The sequence below is a fragment of the Taudactylus pleione genome, unplaced genomic scaffold (assembly GCF_031769625.1).
Source record: "Taudactylus pleione unplaced genomic scaffold, aTauple2 ptg000043l, whole genome shotgun sequence".
NCBI classification, from domain to species: Eukaryota; Metazoa; Chordata; class Amphibia; order Anura; family Myobatrachidae; genus Taudactylus; species Taudactylus pleione.
Genome location: NW_028284445.1, coordinates 9,822,179 through 9,841,620, shown reverse-complemented (window position 1 = coordinate 9,841,620; position 19,442 = coordinate 9,822,179). Strand labels below are relative to the sequence as shown.

Sequence of the window (19,442 nt, the reverse complement as noted above, 5' to 3'; positions counted from 1 at the left end):
ACAGTTAGGAGCTGATTGGTTGGTACTTTATCTCTCTTCACTTTACCTCTCACCAAGCTTTCATACATCTCCCCGCAACCCCGGAAGAGTATTTGGATCTCCCACATTCAACCCGCTTCCTAGTGAAGTGGACAGGTTAGGGAGATAATTGCCAGGAATTAGGGCATAATTGCCCTAATGACATAGGAACCTGGCCCCGCCCCTCTAAATAATCAGCTGCGCCTCCGTCCGGGCATCTCCCAGGAGAGGACGTATTACAAGTTGTTAAGTCTGTAGTCTGGTTTATACAAGAAGTAATGGGATGGAGCTGAAAAATAGCATTTTTAACATCATTTGAACCCCATATAATACCCCCATACTGTCATTAACTTGGAATGATTTTAATCTCCCCTATATTTGGTATAACAGGCTTAAAGTATTGCATTTGTCATAGAAAGAAAAGAATGGCTGACTTTTGAAGACCGATCCTGTTTTTTGGTAGATGTTAAGTAGTTTCAGAACTGGCTCATAATCTGCAGTATGGAATCGAAGATGAATGCACAGAATAAACTTTCCGTCAGTGCATTATACGGTATATAACTCTGCTTTTCTAGCGCCATCTACTGTCATTTATTTTTCTTACAAAGTATCCATCAAATTTTATAGTGACAATAATGTAGTCACTTTTTATGTCAACGAAACATGTTCGCAACTGCGGAGATAGCTAACTAGTAACAGACTATGGCCCTCATTCAGAGCCGCTCGTAAGCGGACGTTCGCTCGTAGCGATCCGATGTTGTACAACCACGCATGCGTCGGTGTAACAGTGCGCATGTGCGTACGGCTGATTGCGATCATTTTTCAGTCGTTCGTCGAACGAAGAGGAAGCGAAGAGGAAATTACATGTCAAATGTGACTGACAGAACTGTCCGTTTTGGGGGCGGTGACGGGGGTGGAGATGGGAAAACGCAGGCGTGTCGAGGCGTTTATTGGGCGTACATAAATTATCTGATGCGAGCGGCCAATGTGTACGGAACAAGTCATACGTCACTGGCTGATCCAATTTGCAGTAAGACTGGTCGCTCAGCTTGTGGTCTGGTATAGTCTACCGCAATGACAATGGTCTCTTGGGCCTTCTTCGGGCTCATCGATGGTGTGGCGATGTATCATTTGCGGCCACATAAACAATCATCTTGTAATTGTTAATCTGCTTGTAAGGTGTTTCGTTGATAGCCTTTTTTTAGTTGCTAAAATCCGAAAGCAGGTGAACTACTCAGCTGCTAATTGCGGCCTAATACAATCAATTAGCAGACTTTTTTTTGTTTTGGTTTTATCTATTTTTGTGGGGGTTTGTAGTTCAACAATATTGTACGCATGTTTTTTTGATAAGCGAATATTTTATGGCCAAAGAAACCATTTTTTTGGTTTCGTATTTTGTTTTGGTTTTTTAAAACTCTTTTTTTTTTTAAAACCCTTGATTGTTTAGAATTTAAAAAATGTTTTTCTTTCCGTTGTCTTGTTTGTTATTTTGTTGTCTGGATTACCTTTAAACCAGTTTTGAAAGAAATAAACAAGAGAATTGAGCAGTTTGTATTTTTTTTTATATTATTTTTACTCACAGAAATAATGTAAAAAACGTAAAAAAACATAAATTGTTTTTTTGCCCACAAAAATAAACAAAGTGGCATTTCATACACAAACCAATAAAATTATTAAAAACAATTCACAAGAAAGGAGAGGGAGGTTTTGGCCATTAAGGAATATGGGGCAAACACAGAAATGGATTGTGGGGAAATTAGCCAGTGCTGTCATCTCCTTTTAGGGCGTTTGGCCGGGGTGGGGAGTGAGCTGGTACGGGTCCGGGATGTCCTTCGCCTGGCCTGCCCAGAGGCAGATGTTGTGGCCTCTGGACTAGGCATAGGGCTAGGCACATTTGGAGGGATGGCTGTTGTTGTGCCAGAGGTGGAGGGTCCTGATGTTCCGGCAGGAAGGGAGGCCGGCTCCAACATGTGGTGGCGAACGAACTGCTCCAGGGCATTAGCAATTCGCACGTTGGCCGCAGAATTTGCCTCCAGGGCGTCCACCACCCGTAACAGATTGGCGTCCTGCCTCAACATAATCTCGGTCTGTTGATCCGTTTTGAAATTGAGATCAGTGAGGAGGACTACTGCCTGCAAGGGGGAAGGCCTTGGACTGTCTTCTACAGGGTCCCCAGCCGGATCTACTGCTTCCTCCCCTGCAGAGCCAGCAGAAACTCTGCGGCCAACGCTCACCTCTGGAGCAGACTCATCCACCTGTGTCTCTGTGAGAAAAAAGAGAAAAGAGTCAAATTAGAATCTAGATATGTTCCCAAAAACATTTCAGAGTTGTTAACATTCCAACATTTACCTGGGTCAACATGAGGAGCCGCAAAGTCTGGCATGTCGGTATCCATGTTCGACACGCCAAACACCTCCTCATCCTGCACACACCCCTGTGCCAGCTCCTCCAAATCAGTGAGCTCAAGTGACACAGGGGTGGGACCCCCACCTGTCCCCCTTGCATGCCTAGCGCTATCTGCAAGTTTTTGTTTCAGCCGATATTTGAAGTCGGTCCATCTGTTGTATAAAAAGTTGGCATTATTACTGCAGTATTTTGTCCTGTAAACACTTTTTAATCAAATGTAGTTTGTACTTACCGGCGTTTAACATCCCGGGTTGCACGTTCCAACTCACTCACCCCATTGACAGCACTGGCTATGTCCTCCCACATTTTCCACTTCTGGCTTGCACCCATATTCCTTGGGGCCTGGGGCAGGGTGTCAGTGCACATTTGTACCAAAACCTTCATCTCCTTCCTTGTGAATTGTGGCTGCCTTTTTTTTGCCAGGTTTTGTAGGCCTACTATGCCCAGCAGCCTCTTCCATATCATCCTCCACACCTTTTGGAAAGCAGAAATTTTTTGGTATAATTTATATTTTTTTTTAAATTATTGATAAACCATCGTTTCCATTATAAAAACAATAATACTTACCTGGCGCCTCTTGGCCAGTACCTTGCTGCTCGGTAGTCATTTTGGACTCAAGTACAGCAGACCGATTTGGGATTTCAGTGACGTTTTTATACATGCGTCAGCATTATTCGGCCGCATCATTGATTGTGCGCTCCTATTCTCATTATTCGGACGCATCATTGATTGTGCGCTCCTATTGTCCGTCCTTAATTTGTGCGGGAAAATAAAGACTATTTATGGCTTGGTGTGACTCCAGTCGTGGTGGCATGTTGATTGTTGGAGGTTGGGCGTTGTCGTGGTTTGTTGGCTGTTTTAGTAGTAGAAGGCGTATTTTTGGGTTGTGATCTTTTTTGGAATTTTGCTTACTTAATTTTTTTCTGGTCAGTTTTGTTTTCAAATTTTTTGCTTTTGCATTTTTCAGTAAGTATTTTAAAATCCCCCCTTAAAAATTCGGAGTAAATTTTTTAAAATGTGTTTTAATTTTTTTTTTTTTTTACAGTTTTTTTGGCCTTGCCCCAGTGACGTTTTCGTACTTTGGTTTATTTGTCTTTTTTTGGTAAGTGTTTGTTTAATTATTTTTCCAAATCGATGTGTTTGTCTTTGCATCTGTTTCCCAAAGTAATGTTGTTTTTTTTCTTTGCCCAATCATGTGTAACCAATAAAAGTAGCGTACTATTTTGCGAACTAATGTGTCTTGTTTGAACTGTAAAAGGAGCGTACTATTTTGCGAACTAATGTGTCTTGTTTGAACTGTAAAAGGAGCATACTATTTTGCGAAATAATGTGCCTTGTTTGAACTGTAAAAGGACTGAACTATTTTGCGAACTAATGTGTCTTGTTTGAACTGTAAAAGGAGCGTACTATTTTGCGTACTAATGTGTCTTTTTTGAACTGTAAAAGGAGCGTACTATTTTGCGAACTAATGTGTCTTGTTTGAACTGTAAAAGGAGCGTACTATTTTGCAAACTAATGTGTCTTGTTTGAACTGTAAAAGGAGCGTACTATTTTGCAAACTAATGTGTCTTGTTTGAACTGTAAAAGGAGCGTACTATTTTGCGAACTAATGTGTCTTGTTTGAACTGTAAAAGGAGCGTACTATTTTGCGAACTAATATTTTTTTTGTTTTAGTTTAAAATCTTGTCTTAACACTAACATGGCGATTCAATATGGGTGCCTTAACTTAGTTTTGGCGTTAATTTAGACATTCTGACGTAATTTTCGCAGGTTTTACTTTTACTCCCTCTTCAATCTCAAAGACATCGCATTTTTAACAAGTCTTTCATCAAATACGGTGATAAGTTGTTTCCATTGAATCGGTGCACAAAATAGCCCATATTCAATTGATAAATTTCTAAAAATGGAAACTTGGATTTGGGATTGGCGTAAAGTTTCTTGTTTTTCCAATTTAAAAAGGTAAGAACACCCCTAAATTTGGAAAAACATGGTTGAAAACTATGGTTACCCCCGTTTTAGCCTTTATTTGAAAGTGGGGGGTTTAAAGAGACGCAGCATGTGTTTTGTTACCAACATTGAAGAAGTGATGCAGAAGAGCACTTCAGGTTTTTTTGCACATTTTTTAAGTGGGCCCATCAAATATGGAGAAACTAAAAATGGGGATTACCATATTTTGATGTCCCTCAATTAATTTGTGTAAACATCAACATTTGGGCACCTGCCGCTATAATTCGAAGTTTCAAAACACCTGCTGCATACTTGCAGAATAGCCCTGAACCTACTTCCATATTGTGTAATAATTTCGTCCCTTTTTTATTGTTATCAAGCCAAAATATTCCTAAATTTTGATGGGTGTCACTCTTTTGTTTGTTAAACTTTTTTGGCACACATTTTGGGGTTAAATGTCAGTCCCAGGGGTGCAGGCTAATTTTTTTAAGCCTGTACCCCTAAACACCAATTCTACACTTTTTTACGACACCTATTCAATGGTGACAAGTTATCCCCGATTTTTAACAAACACTTTTCCAAACTGCGAAAAGTCTTTGATATTGAATAGGGTGTAAAAGTAAAAACGGGCATAATGACGTCTTACCTCCAAAAATAATGCCCAAAAAATGTTAACGCTCCCATATAGAATAGCCCTGGAAATGTGGCATAATATTTTCCCAAATAATGTGTCCTCCCTTCTCTATTTTTCACCCCAGAAATGTGTTTACAATCATAGTTTATTAAATTAATCTTAAATATAATTTCTACTTTTTAAATGTAGGTGGTTCAGCACATGACCCGTCCCAGGCCTGTAAGCATCTTTGGAATTCTTAGAAAAGATAAGTATATTTTTCTGTACACATTTGTCTAAAAATATAACTACCTGGCTTACCATTTCAGGTTGATGTTGGTCGAATTATATTGGCCCTGGTTCCAGAACCCGACCAACCTCAACTTCGTCCCAGGCGTAGGCCTCGTAGGCGTGCAAGGCCCCAGATATATAGAACATGTGTCACCCTTTTTGGAATGCCAGATGATGAGGTATTAAGACGATACCGTCTTCCTCCACAAATCATCCTAGACACTCTCTCATTAATAGAGAGTGATCTTGAACGGCAAATTGTCTGTCCTACAGCAATACCACCACTTATGCAATTAATGTCGGTGTTACATTTCTGTGCCTCAGGATCCTTTCAAACCACGTGGGAATAGTTGCCGGAATATCCCAATCCTCCTTTTCAAGGATCCTGAGGGCAGTGATGGAGGCCAGTTTTAAACACCTCCATCATTTTATTACAATGCCATTGGATATGGGTTCCCTTAGTGTGGCGAAGGCCATGTTTTACCAAATAGCTGGCTTTCCACACATCATAGGGGTTGTGGATGGCACTCACATACCACTTCAGCCTCCAGCAAGGCTGGAGGCTATTTTTAGGAACCGAAAACACTTTCATTCACTGAATGTAATGGTGGTATGTGATCCCTCCAGATCCTGTCCCTGAATGCCAAATTCCCCGGGAGTGCACATGATTCCTTCGTCATCCGGCAATCAGGGATTTGGCACAAATTAGACAACCTACAAGCTGGTGATGCATGGCTTCTGGGTAAGTTGACACCTTCTGTGGCAACCAATGCAAAGCTTGTTACACAATGGTCCTGATGTTTTTTTTTTATTTTCACAGGAGACAGTGGTTACCCTTGCACGCCCTGGCTGTTCACTCCTTATTTGGTACCCACACCAGGGCCACAAAGTGAGTATAATTCCGCACTTACAGCCACCAGGCAGGTGGTGGAGTGCTGTATCGGCCTTTTAAAAGGCCGATTCAGATGCCTCCACCACTCTGGTGGCGAGCTCATGTATTTGCCGGATATGGTTTCGAAAATTGTGGTCCTGTGTGGGATATTTCACAACATCGCCATAAGGAGTGGTGTCCCAATGCAGCCAGAGGATGCCTTGCCTGAGGATGGCCCCCCCGAGGTTGGTCGGAGGTCAGTATGTGGGGGGGGCATATGCGCTGATGTGGTGGCCAGATATTTTAGGTAATTTTTGTTAATAATGTACTTAATTTACACAATGTAGACATGTAAGGTTTCAATGACCAATTGTAATTTTTTTTTCTTTTTTTTTTGGGTGTCTTTTATTCCATTAAATTACCCGAACAAACGATGCCTACTACCTGATCCCAAAAAATTTCTTCATGTGTCCACATTGGCTATAACTTCTGGAACAATTATTTCTTCGCCTCATTTGGGGATTCATGTTGGCCTGCTACTTCTTCAAACAGTTCTTGATTGTTGTTGTTGTTTTGTTATTTTTGGTGTTGGTTGTTTTTTGGAGTGTGTTTTCACTGTGTTAATTGCTTGACAAAATTCACTTTGTTTATTTTTTTTGTGTGGATTACATTTTTGGATAACCTATTAAAGACTTTTCCTTGGTAAATTACAAGCAAGTATAACCTGGTCCAAAAAAGGCAAACTTGCTTAATGGCTAATCCTGTAATGTGTTAAATTTTAAAGTATTTTACCATGCTTTGTGGCTAAAAACAAACACCAAAGGTATTATGGTGAATCAGTATGTTTTCTAATCTAGGGCTAAGCAGGTTTTAGAGAATATTTACATTACCCACCCCAAAATAAAAAAAACCTCTGGTAATTCGACATAACCTATTGGTAATGTTAGGTGTTTAATGTGCCAGCTTACATACTTACTTGAGCTTTCTACAAACACATTTACATTACTTAAAAAAACATGCTCCAATAGTCGACTTATGTAAGGTTAAAGAATCTAATATTTACAGACAAGGAATGAGACTTTAATAAATCCAAAAATATTTTATTGGTCACAACATTTTAAGGGGGTTCAAAAAAATAAAAAAATTAGTGCCGCAGGACCGCCACCATGTGATCAACGACCACCAGCATCCCGACGAGTTGGGCCCTCAAGGTTTGCAAACCATCCAGCATTGTTTGCAAACGCCTCTGGTCCTCTGTGGTTTTTTTTTAAAAAAAGGCATTACTAAACTGACACCTTAATTTATATGTTACTAAACAACTTACAAATCAGACTATAGTTTCAACAAATCTAAATTTGTCAAAAAAAAAAGTAATGGCAAACACAAATATTATTTAAATACTAACTTTAAAAATTAGACATAAAAAAACAAAAATTAAAAAGCAGAAGTAGCCAAAAACAATACATTTGTTGGTACCGTAAAATAGATAGACACAAGTATGAGTGTTTTTACATGTGTGATATGTGTAAGGGGAAAACATCCTAGACATTGTTTTGCCAAGATATATATCCTAAACATTCGAAATACTTAACAAATTGGAAATGCACAGGCAAAAGGACAACATCAACCAAAAAGCCAAAAAAAAAACCTAGTTAAAAAGGCAAACATACCGGTCATATTGATGCCTGGTCCTGTAGGCACCACATCGTCCTCCTCAGAGGTGGGCCAGTGCTGGTCTGATTGAGGAGGGAATATTTGACTCTTTGTGGAGGGGGAGGAAAAGAGAGGGGGGGAGGGGAGGGTGATGAAAAGAGAGGGGGGGAGGGGAGGGTGATGAAAAGAGAGGGGGGGAGGGGAGAGTGAATTGGGAGGGATGGGAATAATAGGACAGGGATGGGCCTCAGGCACTGGGCGGTCTGGGGTGGAGGGGGAATTTGGTGAAGGTTGGGGAGAGGAGGATTGGGTGGGAGTGGGGGATAGGGGGCGAGGGCGACGACGTTGTCTTCTTCTACGTCGTACTCTGCGTGCAGCCCCTAAATGATGGTTAAAAAATTTTACTGTTTGTTTTTTGGGGTTTTGTACACAATTTACACAGTTCAAAATTTAAATAGCAGAAGAAAAAAAAACATGCACACGCAGGTATGTTCCCCCCAAAAAAAAGGGATAGATGGAAAACATGCACACGCAGGTATGTTCCAAAAAAAAAAAAACAGGGATAGATGGAAACCATGCACACGCAGGGATGTACAAAATAAACAAACAGGGATAGATGGAAAACATGCACACGCAGGGATGTACAAAATAAACAAACAGGGATAGATGGAAAACATGCAAATGCAGGGATGTACAAAATAAACAAACAGGGATAGATGGAAAACATGCACATGCAGGGATGTACAAAATAAACAAACAGGGATAGATGGAAAACATGCACATGCAGGGATGTACAAAATAAACAAACAGGGATAGATGGAAAACATGCACACGCAGGGATGTACAAAATAAACAAACAGGGATAGATGGAAAACATGCACATGCAGGGATGTACAAAATAAACAAACAGGGATAGATGGAAAACATGCACATGCAGGGATGTACAAAATAAACAAACAGGGATAGATGGAAAACATGCACACGCAGGGATGTACAAAATAAACAAACAGGGATAGATGGAAAACATGCACACGCAGGGATGTACAAAATAAACAAGCAGGGATAGATGGAAAACATGCACACGCATGGAGGCTTACATGTAAAAAAAAAAAAAAAAACTTACTGTCGCGAATTTCCAAACGCAAATTCGCCAAAAGGTGGGGGGACCTGCGCATCACCTCCGCATAGGCGAGCCGCTTGCGTTGGTTTGTGATGGGGGCCTGAAGAACAGTGATCCTCCGGTCCATCACATCAGTGAGGACCAGGAGTTCTCTTCTTGTAGAGGCTGCGGCTCTCATGATGGCAATGATTTTTTACAAAAAAAAAAGTTTTAATAAAGGGCCCAGAAAAAATATGATTGGCTAATGTACTTTGAAATATAACAGAACGCATTGGATTGGTTATTGAATGAGGCATGTGACCTACACCCTCACAAATATAATGTGAATTATTATAGGCTTGAGGCAGTGACATGCGTTAGCTAATTTAAATAATATTAATAAAGATGCAAAATCTGCATATAAACTTACGCAAAACAATAGTAGCATTCAAAACAACTTTGAATTTTGAAAAACCATCCCCTTGGTACAAACGAACGTATTCAGAGGAAGGAATGACACACACGAACAATAGTAAAGTTTATTGACATTGTAAAAAAAAACAGATTGCAAAGATGTGAATAACAATTAAGCTAATTAATATACTGATTGCTAGGAGTCGATTCCAGTATGTGGGCAGAATGAAATAGCAAGCAAACGATAAATGACAGGCCCACTTCCGGGTTTGGACTTGTGCGAGCGTTCCCTGCAACCAAAATAGGAGATGGACGGTCACTATTTTGATCGTTCGTTAGTTAGAGGAGGGGTTGGGAGACTTTGGGTCGGAAGATTAGCTACGAGCGAACTTACGAGCGAGCGCTTGAATTTGCATTTTCTCGCTCGTACGCCGAACGAGCGAACGTCCACTTGCGTCCGTCTCTGAATCAGGCCCTATGATAGCAAATAAAATGTTATGAAATAATTGGCAAGCAGTAACGTAAATTAATACACAAATAGAAATATAAAATATTGTCAGTAACATTATGAAAGTGCAAACGAAAACTGAAGTGTAATATTCTGTGCTAAGGGATTATGTCCTCCTTTTAATATTTAACAAACTATGATTACTGCTGTCACTGTATCGCTTACGCCATCTTTAAATGGCAAGGGCGATATGTTCCCCATTGGCGACAATCCGCTCACAGCAACAGCCTTTTTCTGGCTTCAGTGATGCCTTACAGCATTGCCGTGTCCCTCTCAGGTGAAAGTGTAATGTGCATGTGCTGACTTTATATTGTGCATGCGCATGACATGAAAGCCCGTCGCTGGCAGAGGTAGGCTACCAGCATCAGAGCGTAGGATACTGCAGAAGAGGGGGACATTGCTGGACCTCTCCAGAGGGGGGAGTAATGTTAAATACCAATGGCATATTTGTTAGTATTACTGCAATGCTAAAATAAATATGCTTCTGGTATTAAGGTTCTTTGGTAAATGAGGCCCATAGTCTACTGACAGGTAACCAACCATCAATAGTAAAGGGACTATATACTTCACATATAAAAGATGTGTTTAGTCTGCAGAGGTGCTAAAGCAGTGCCATATGCATACACTAAAGTGCCAGAAGTCAAGGGATATGTGACTAGTATCATGTAGGACCACCTCTAGCCAAGTGAAGTACTTCAACTCAAAGTGACATGGATTCAACAAGTGGATGGAAAACCTCTGGAGAGATTTTGATCCATGCCATCTGGATAGCTTCCCACAGCTCCCTGATATTTGTAGGTGCAGGATCTTGAATACAAATGGACCTCTCCACCATGTCAATTGGGTTCATGTTGGGCAAACGTGATGGCCACACCATCCATCAGAACTCTCCAGAATGCTCCTCGAACCAATTCTGGACAAATTGTGAAGGATGACAGTGCATTATCCTGTTGGAATATTACATCATTCTGGGGGTACATGAAGTCCATGAAAGGCTGTAAATGGTCACCAACCCATGCCACGTGAACACACCCCACATCTTTATGGAACTACCACCAGCCTGCACAGTGTCTTGTTGACAACTAGAGCCCATGGCCTCGTGGTACAGTATTTGCGCTTCACTCAAACCCTACCATTAGCCTGAAACAACTGGAATCGTAACTCATCAGACATTTTGCCAGTCCTTCAGGGTCAATTTAGTGACGTCATGAGCCCAGGTGATGCGCTGTATCCAGTGTCGTAGTGTTAACAATATCAGAGATGTAGAAGGGAAGGGGGGGTGGGTTGGTGAGGGCTCAGTTTTATTCCTTTTCATTATATCACTTACATTAGCTGTATGTAAAATAATTAATGGACAGCATATACCAGATGGTATAAACTAAAGTGGAGACGATTTGGACGTTGCACGTTATAATGCAAAAATTTAATTTTTTATGTTGATTTTGTACATTTCAGTAGTCCTTGAGGTGAATATGAATAATGTCAATTATTTCTAGGTCTTTCCCTATTCCCATACACATGAGTGAAAAGATACTGGGCTCCAGTGTGTAGAGTCTAATTTATAAGCAAAGCCGTAGGAAATTGCAAGTTGCATGTAATAATTCAACAAAAGTAGTTTTCATGCTTATTTTGTACATGTCTGTGGACCTCCCAGTAAATATGATTACTGTCAATTATTTCTAGGTCTCTCCCAGTTCCCAGACATTTGTGAGTGCAAAGAGACTGAACTCGAGTGTGTAGATGTCAATTTAGAAGCAGTGCCGTACGTGTCAAGCAATGTAACACTTTTGTAAGTAGACAACTGCATCCTTCTGATTCCTACTAGTTTTCTATCATCTTAATAATTCATCAATGCCAGCCCTCATTATAAAGTACTGGATCATCTCATACAGATATTCCCCAACCTTTGCGCTTCCCAAGAACATGTCCAGAAATTAATAATCAGCAGTTCTTTATTCTAGACCAGGTTGCCGGACTATCTAATACCACTTTTACACCAAAGTCCCAGGTCTGACCCGAGATTTGGAACACGTTTCCAACCCGGATCAGACACGGGACAGCCCCCCTTTTACACTGCGGCATAGTCAGCACCGTTCACACCTGACCCAGGTCGGCACTTCTTCCCCTCCCTCCCCCTCCGCGACCTACTTACCTTACTCCGCAGCGGTCCAGAGGCAGGAAGTGCGGGTGGGGTGCGCTGCTCCCCTCTGGTCGGCCTGGCAGTGGACGCTTGGAGATGATGTGATCTCCAAGCGCCACTGAAGCCGGCCAATCAGACGGCATGTGGTGCGACCCAGGTCATCGTGACTTGGGCCGCGCTATTTACATTGCAGGGTGACACAGGAACGACCCGTGCTCAACCCTGCAAGCTAGCCAGGTCGGATCCCAGATCGGATCCCAGGTGGGATCCCAGGTCGGTCACTGGACCTGGGTTGATCCGTTTACACCGACTAAAATCCCGGTTGATGCGGTTTCACTTGCATCAACCCGGGATTTTTCAGCCGGTGTTAAAGGGGTATAATTGATCTCCAGACACCACATTAGACCTGCCATCAGCATAACATTAAAGGAAATATTATCAGGATGCACATAGTTCATTGTCATAACAAGAAATCCATGCAGATGTGTCCACCTACCCTCAAATTACGCCAAATAGTCCATATTGGCACACCACAGACTTTGCGACTAAGCTGCGCCATAGATCTTGCCATAGACTTTTTAGAAAATACATGTCTTATTTGCATTGGTAATGCAACGAGTACCCTGGACACTGGTGCAGGCATTGCATGCAGCTGCTGTGTGTGACTCAGGGATAGATGTACTAAGCCTTGGGGGTATATTTATCAAAGTTCGATTTTGCATTCAATTTTATGCTCGATTTAACTCACCTGAAATCAAATTATATTGAATGGAGAAATCCCTGTCAAAATTCCACATTTACTAAAATTCGATTTGGTTCGATTTTGAATAATGATTTCTTGTTCGATTTTTGTCCAAATTGAACACAAAATCGAACTTCAAATCCCCCAAACAATAGACCTGCTTCATGCTGGAATTTTAGCATGAGCAGGTGTGATTTACACAGATGCATGCATAGATCAGTGAGATCCGTGCATGTTTCTTTGTGTAAAAAGGTTGAAAAGTGTCAAAAAAAAATAAAAAATGATGTGGGGTCCCCCCATAAAAGCACAACCATCACAAGGCTTTTCTGAGCTGGTCCTGGTTGTGAAAATACGGGGGACAAAAGACGTAGGGGTTCCCCTGTGTTTTGCACAACCAGCACTGGGCTTAGTGAGCCGGTCCTGGTTTTGGAAACACGGGGGACGATAGATGTAGGGGTCCCTCATATTTTCCAAAACCAGCACCAGACTCTTTCTAGTGGGGATGTAATGCCACAGCCAGGGTACCCTTTCACCAGGTCTCCTGGCCAAAGCATTATACGTGATAACTATTCAGCCCAGGCCAGTGATGCCTGGGGAGGTGGGGACCCCAAATAAAGATGTTCCCCTTCTCCAGGGCACCCCAGGCTTGGGCTGATAACCCGGGGCTATCCCCGGCACCCCTAGTCGGTGGGTGCCAGGTTGATTGTGCAAAATTAATTTAATAATATTGTCTTTTATAGTAGAATTAGAGCTCCCAGCAAACCTTCCCCGCATGCTGGTACTTGGAGAACCACAAGTACCAGCATGTGGGGCATTAAGGGCCCGCTGGTACCTCTAATTCACCTGCAAAATAAATATTGAAATAAACACAGGACACACACACCGTGAAATGATACGTTTATTACACACACACTTACCTACAATCCCTGTAGCCATTCACGTCCTCTTCTCCATTTAGCATCCACGACACATGTAAAAAAAAAATCTATACTCTATACTCTCCTCTCATTCGCAATGTCCCAGCCTTACAGAACGGGACATGTCCGTGGGTCCGGGTTGCCGGTTTGTTTTGTTCTGAAGACATAGATGCCTACAGGGACAGGAACAAGGGGTTAGGTGCGTATAGTTTTTCTTTTTCTTTTACAGGTGTCGTGGATGCTACATGGAGAAAAGGACGTGAATGGCTACAGATTGTAGGTGAGTATGTGTGTATGTAATAAACGTGCACTTTCACGGTGTGTGCCTTTGTATATTTTAATAGTTCTTTTGCAGGTGAAGTAGAGTTACCAGCGGGCCCTTAATGCCCCGCATGCTGGTACTTGTGTTTCTCCAAGTACCAGCATGTGGGGGAGGTTTGCTGGGACTTCTAGTTCTACTGTAAAAGACAATATTATTAAATCTATTTTATACACACTGGCCAGGGGTGAAGTGGATAGTCCCGGGCTGTCAGCCCAAGCCTGAGGTGCCCTGGAGAGGGGGAACCCCTTTATTGGGGGTTCCCCATCTCCCCAGGGATCCCTGGCCTAGCGGTCAGGTATAATGCTTTGAACAGGGGACCCGGTGAAAGGGTACCCCAGTTGTGGCATTACAAACACATTTCCCCCAGTCTTCAATTAATCCAAGTTCCCCAAGTTTAGCTCACCTCGCCCAGCTACATTATCGGGTTGCTCACCTCAGTTAAACTCGTGCATTGTACAGAGACAATGCTGCCTTTCATACATTGCTTCCTGTAGGCACGAGCTTACTGTGCCTAACACTAAAATGTTTTGGATGGGAAATATGCATACTGTATATTAAAGTTGTTTCTAACCTGTTTATTTGTGAGCTGGAGATTTATTAATTGAGTGTATTTGCTGCTGGGGGAAGTAAGTGGCTCACTTGTCCCCTGCAGGTTCCCTCCTATGTATTAAATTATAGGCAACCAGGGAAAAATGTTGTCCTCTCTAGGCCACACCCCACATAGTTTGCCGCAACCTCTTGTACCAGGGTCAAGTAGAACTCCCGACGGCCTTTGTTATTAATGTTCTGACAACATAGGAAAGGTAATGTAAGGTGAGCCTTAAATCTGTGCGGTAAATTAGGGGCATGAAGTTATACTGTACACATATATTTATTAACAGTATATAGCTCACACATATTCCGCATTGCTTTACAGAGACTCAGTCATTCACATAAGTCCCTGCCCAAGTGGCGCTTAGGGGTATATTTACTAAACTGAGAGTTTTTAGAAATGGAGATGTTGCCATAGCAACCAATCAGATTCTACCTACTATCTTCTAGAAGGTGCTATATAAATAATAAGTAGATTCTGATTGGTTGCTATGGGCAACGTCTCCATTTCTAAAAACTCTCACTTTAGTAAATTTACCCCTTGCAGTCTATATTTCCTATCACATGGGCATACACCAGTCGCGCTGCCTGATAGCTGTGATATATACAGGGGGTATGTGATGGAACTGAACCATTTATTAGGGGGATGTAGTTTATATGCATGTGTTGTATACTCATGGCAAGCATACCTGTAATGTAGACAAGGGCAGCCCTGGCAATGAGAAGGACTTGACTAAAACCTTTATTCAACTTTGTCTCAACGTCATGATGTCATGAAGTCACACGCATGGGCCACAACAACATGGAGGTTATGTGAGAAGCCCAGAGCCAGGAGCTCAGAGCAAAGGGCATATTGGCTTCATTTGATGTCGGGCGGTTGCAACACCAGTGCCCATGACAGGTGCAATCCGGGCCAATAGATAGCTGTATGGCTCTGCACAGGGAGCATGTGAGCTTTCTTGTATTCTTGTGGCATTAGAGAGGCACATAAGATGTACTGACTATTGGATTGTTTCATGCACAGGGATAGATGTACTAAGCCTTGGAGAGAGTTAAGTGGTGAGGGATAAAGTACCAACCAATCAGCTCCTAACTATCATGTTACAGGGCATGTTTGAAAAATGACAGTTACGAGCTGATTGGATGGTACTTTATATATCTCCACTTTATCTCTCTCCAAAGCTTAGTACATCTAGCCCACAGTCTGAACAAATTAACTAAACTGTCATCAAATGTAGCAGTTCTGATATTCTAAGATTCAGTGTATACATTCCTTTTGTCATGAGTGCAAGATGACCCGTTTCCATTGACAGTCCCAGAATGTAAAGATTTGATCATAGAATCTTTTTCTGTATGGTAGGTGGAGTTCCTACAATGTGTTCTTATTCTCTAAACAATCTTAGTTGTTATTTATTTAAAAGGAACATTTACAACATAAAAAGTGAATTACAGTATATTCAGCTTTAGAAAACATGATATGATGGAGACGGTTGTCCTTCATGGTCCATCTATAATTGCACATAACAAAGTGTGCCAGCTCAGTAGTAAAAACAAAATAAACATATTTTGAGTGTAAACATACTTATGTAAATTAGAGAAAAATATTAAAATAGAAAAACAATACACAGCTGCTGTTCAAAGACCTGTTGAGAATTATCCGCTTAAATACACAGATAAAGCACACGCGCCACAAGAAGCCATCATAGAGGTCAATCCAATTAAATGCGAATGGTGCGAGTAGCCGTTGCAACGGTGTTAAAATGCCGGTAACGGACCAGCACCTCACTCCTTGCACCTTCGCACTCCGCTCCAAGCAGCTTAACCCTATCCCTCTCGGCGGCACCTAACCCTAACCACCGACATTCTGAGAATAATGACATTTCACATAGTGACATATCAGATGTTGACACTGTGAACATGTCAGCATTCTGAGAATGTCGACGTGATGCCTGTCGACATGTTGAACCATGTAAACATTCTAATGTCGACATAGTAACTGTCCGGATTCCGTGTTGTGGGCATGTAGCCAGACTTCCATGCTAGTGTGAGGCCATGTGTATGGAGAAGGGAACCCTGTTTCAGAAGAACCTTTTGCACTCAGCACACAGTGGGTGCAAGTGCCGATGCTAAAGATTACTGTTACTGCTGTGGCTGGGAAAACAGTGAGCGGAGCACAGGGCCGGCTCCAGAGGTAGCTGCGCCCTGTGCCGGCTCAGTGTAAAGTGCCTCAAGTCGCGCGTGGCAAAGCTGAGCACAACCAAAACTGGGGATGTGGCCTAAGTACCATAGACCATGCCCACTAAGTGGTGTTATTTGGGGTCGTGCCCACATGGCACGCCTCCCGTGTAACGTCAGGCTGGGGGAGAGCCCAGCACTCCGTCACTAGCTGGGCTTCCCCCAGCCCTCTCCTGGCACTGAATGGATGCCACGCTCATGTGCGCAGTATCCATTCAGCTACTCCGGGGTCCGGCACTGCCGCATAGCTGCGGCGGTGGGGGTGTCCAACTTCCCAATTTGACCACCCGCGGGACACTTCGGCCCACAGGTGGAACAGCGGGACAGTGCTGTCCCGCTGAAATCGGGATGTTGAGAAGGGGTGCGCCCTCTATGGGTTGGCACCCCTCAACTGCACTAGTCGAACACCCCAAGAGCCGGCCCTGGCGGAGCGACACATACACATGAAGCTGCACATAGACGGACGGATTCTGGCATTCGAATAAGGTAATAAATCTGGCAGCCTCTGATGTTTGCATATGCTGGCACTTTGATCTGAATCAGGGAGGGTTAGTTTAAGGTGCGGGAAGGGGGGGTTAGGTTTAGGCATCCCCAGGGGAACTTAGGGTTAGACACCCCCGGAGTTTTAGGGTTAGGCAACACTAAAGGAGGGTTAGGGGGGAGAAGGGAGGGTTAGGATACTTACCAGCCGGCGTCGGGATGTCCTCCTGTCCTCCTGTCGGGCTGCCGTAGTCGGATTTTAAACCATCGGCTAAACAGCCATCAATATTTCAATCCCATTCCATTGAGACATTCAGTTAACCTCTGTCTAATCCTCCTCCCCCAGAACTAGTTCAAAACAATGGGCAACTCAATATCCCGAAAACAGATGTAAAAGTGCACATGTTGGGAATCCTGCAGATGTAGCATCTGATGCTAAGTAGTCCACACAATTATCATACTGCCGGCATCCACCCCCGCAATGACTACAGACTATTAGTGTTCCGGAAGTGGTGCCAACACAGTGGTAAAGATTTACATTTGTACATTTTATCTTTATTGCAAGTCCTTTAAAGCTTCTATCTAAATTATGTACTATAAGGAGTATATTTACTAAGGTCCGGGTTTTTAGAAGTGGTTTTGATGCCCATAGCAACCAATCAGATTCTAGCTATAACCTTATAGAAGGTGCTAGATAAATGTTAAGTAGAATCTGATTGGTTGCTATGGGCAACAAAACCACTTCCAAAAACCCGCACCTTAGTAAATATACCCCTAAGGCTTTTAAAATAAGACAAATGCAATAGATCACAGACAGTACAGACACATTATGATCTTTTATTAAACTAAATAGATGCTTCAGTTTTAAATATATCTGGCTGATTGCAATGATCACAGCTCAGTTAAATCACAGGAACTTCTCACCTCTTAGAGCTGAATTAAGGTGCCATAGGGTCCTAGGCAGGATTTTGGTTCAGGGCTCCCACCTACTGTACATTTGTATGTATGTATGTCCAGTGTCAGACTGGGGCATAAAGGGCCCGCCAGGGGAATGCAGTGGTAGGGGCCCATGCTTAAGGGGTGGGGTCAGACACCAGAGATGCCTGGCTCACCAATAGGCAAATCTGGTTGTAGTTTCTATAGAAAGGAGCCAAGCACCCATGTTGATCAGTGGTACTACTCTACCAGGTAACTGACCATATAATTGAGTAACAACAATGTATTATTTGAGGTCTGGAACCTGACACCTAGAGTATGGGGGTAGGCCCTCAGGCAGTGGGGCCCACCGGGGATTTCCCCTGTACCCCTGTGGGCCAGTCCAACCCTGTGTATGCCCACCTACTGTACATTTGTATGTATGTATGCCCACCTACTGTACATTTGTATGTATGTAATATGCCCACCTACTGTACATTTGTGTGTATGTATGCCCACCTACTGTACATTTGTATGTCTGCCCACCTACTGTACATTTGTATGTATGTATGCCCACCTACTGTACATTTGTATGTATGTAATATGCCCACCTACTGTACATTTGTATGTATGTATGCCCACCTACTGTACATTTGTATGTATGTATGCCCACCTACTGTACATTTGTATGTCTGCCCACCTACTGTACATTTGTATGTATGTATGTAATATGCCCACGTACTGTACATTTGTATGTATGTATGTATACTTGCAGATGCATTTTCCTGCAGCTTGCGCAATTTCCCAGGAGATTGCCGCATGCACAGTGCCAGAGTCTACTGGGGGTGTGCACGGAGGCTGCAGCGGCCACCCCTCTTGAATCACTCCTGGTGTGCACATATGTGGTTACCAAACATTTTATACATACAGATGTGTCCCCATAGACTGTGGCTTCAGTCGTGCCAAACAGCCCCTCTCAACGCGCAAGATACCAGACAACTCGGCCACACCGAGCATCTTTTTCGTATAAATTAAAGAACTGGAAGCGACAAAACTCCTTTTCCAGACTGCACTGATTAATGTGATGTACGACATTTGTACATCTGTGTGCGAATGAGTCTGAATATGTATACAAAGTGCTACTTTGCAGTAGCTGCGGCTTTTTCTCACACCAATTCCGACTTTTTACATATTTAAAATGAAAACTTATTCCTCTGCGGTTACTGTAGCAGCCCAGTGTCTCTAGTACACAATGAGTTGTGCTTAGCCACATCTGTGAT

General features: G+C 42.6%; 1 protein-coding gene across 1 annotated transcript in view; it reads left to right on the top strand.

Annotated features, from left to right (window-relative positions):
* Window positions 1–19,442, top strand: part of RXFP2 (relaxin family peptide receptor 2) — a 389,469-nt gene that overhangs the window by 254,764 nt on the left and 115,263 nt on the right. The window contains exon 4 of the mRNA XM_088460250.1: window positions 11,504–11,609. Coding sequence (XP_088316376.1) covers window positions 11,504–11,609 — 106 coding nt within the window. The remainder of the gene's footprint in view (window positions 1–11,503; window positions 11,610–19,442) is intronic.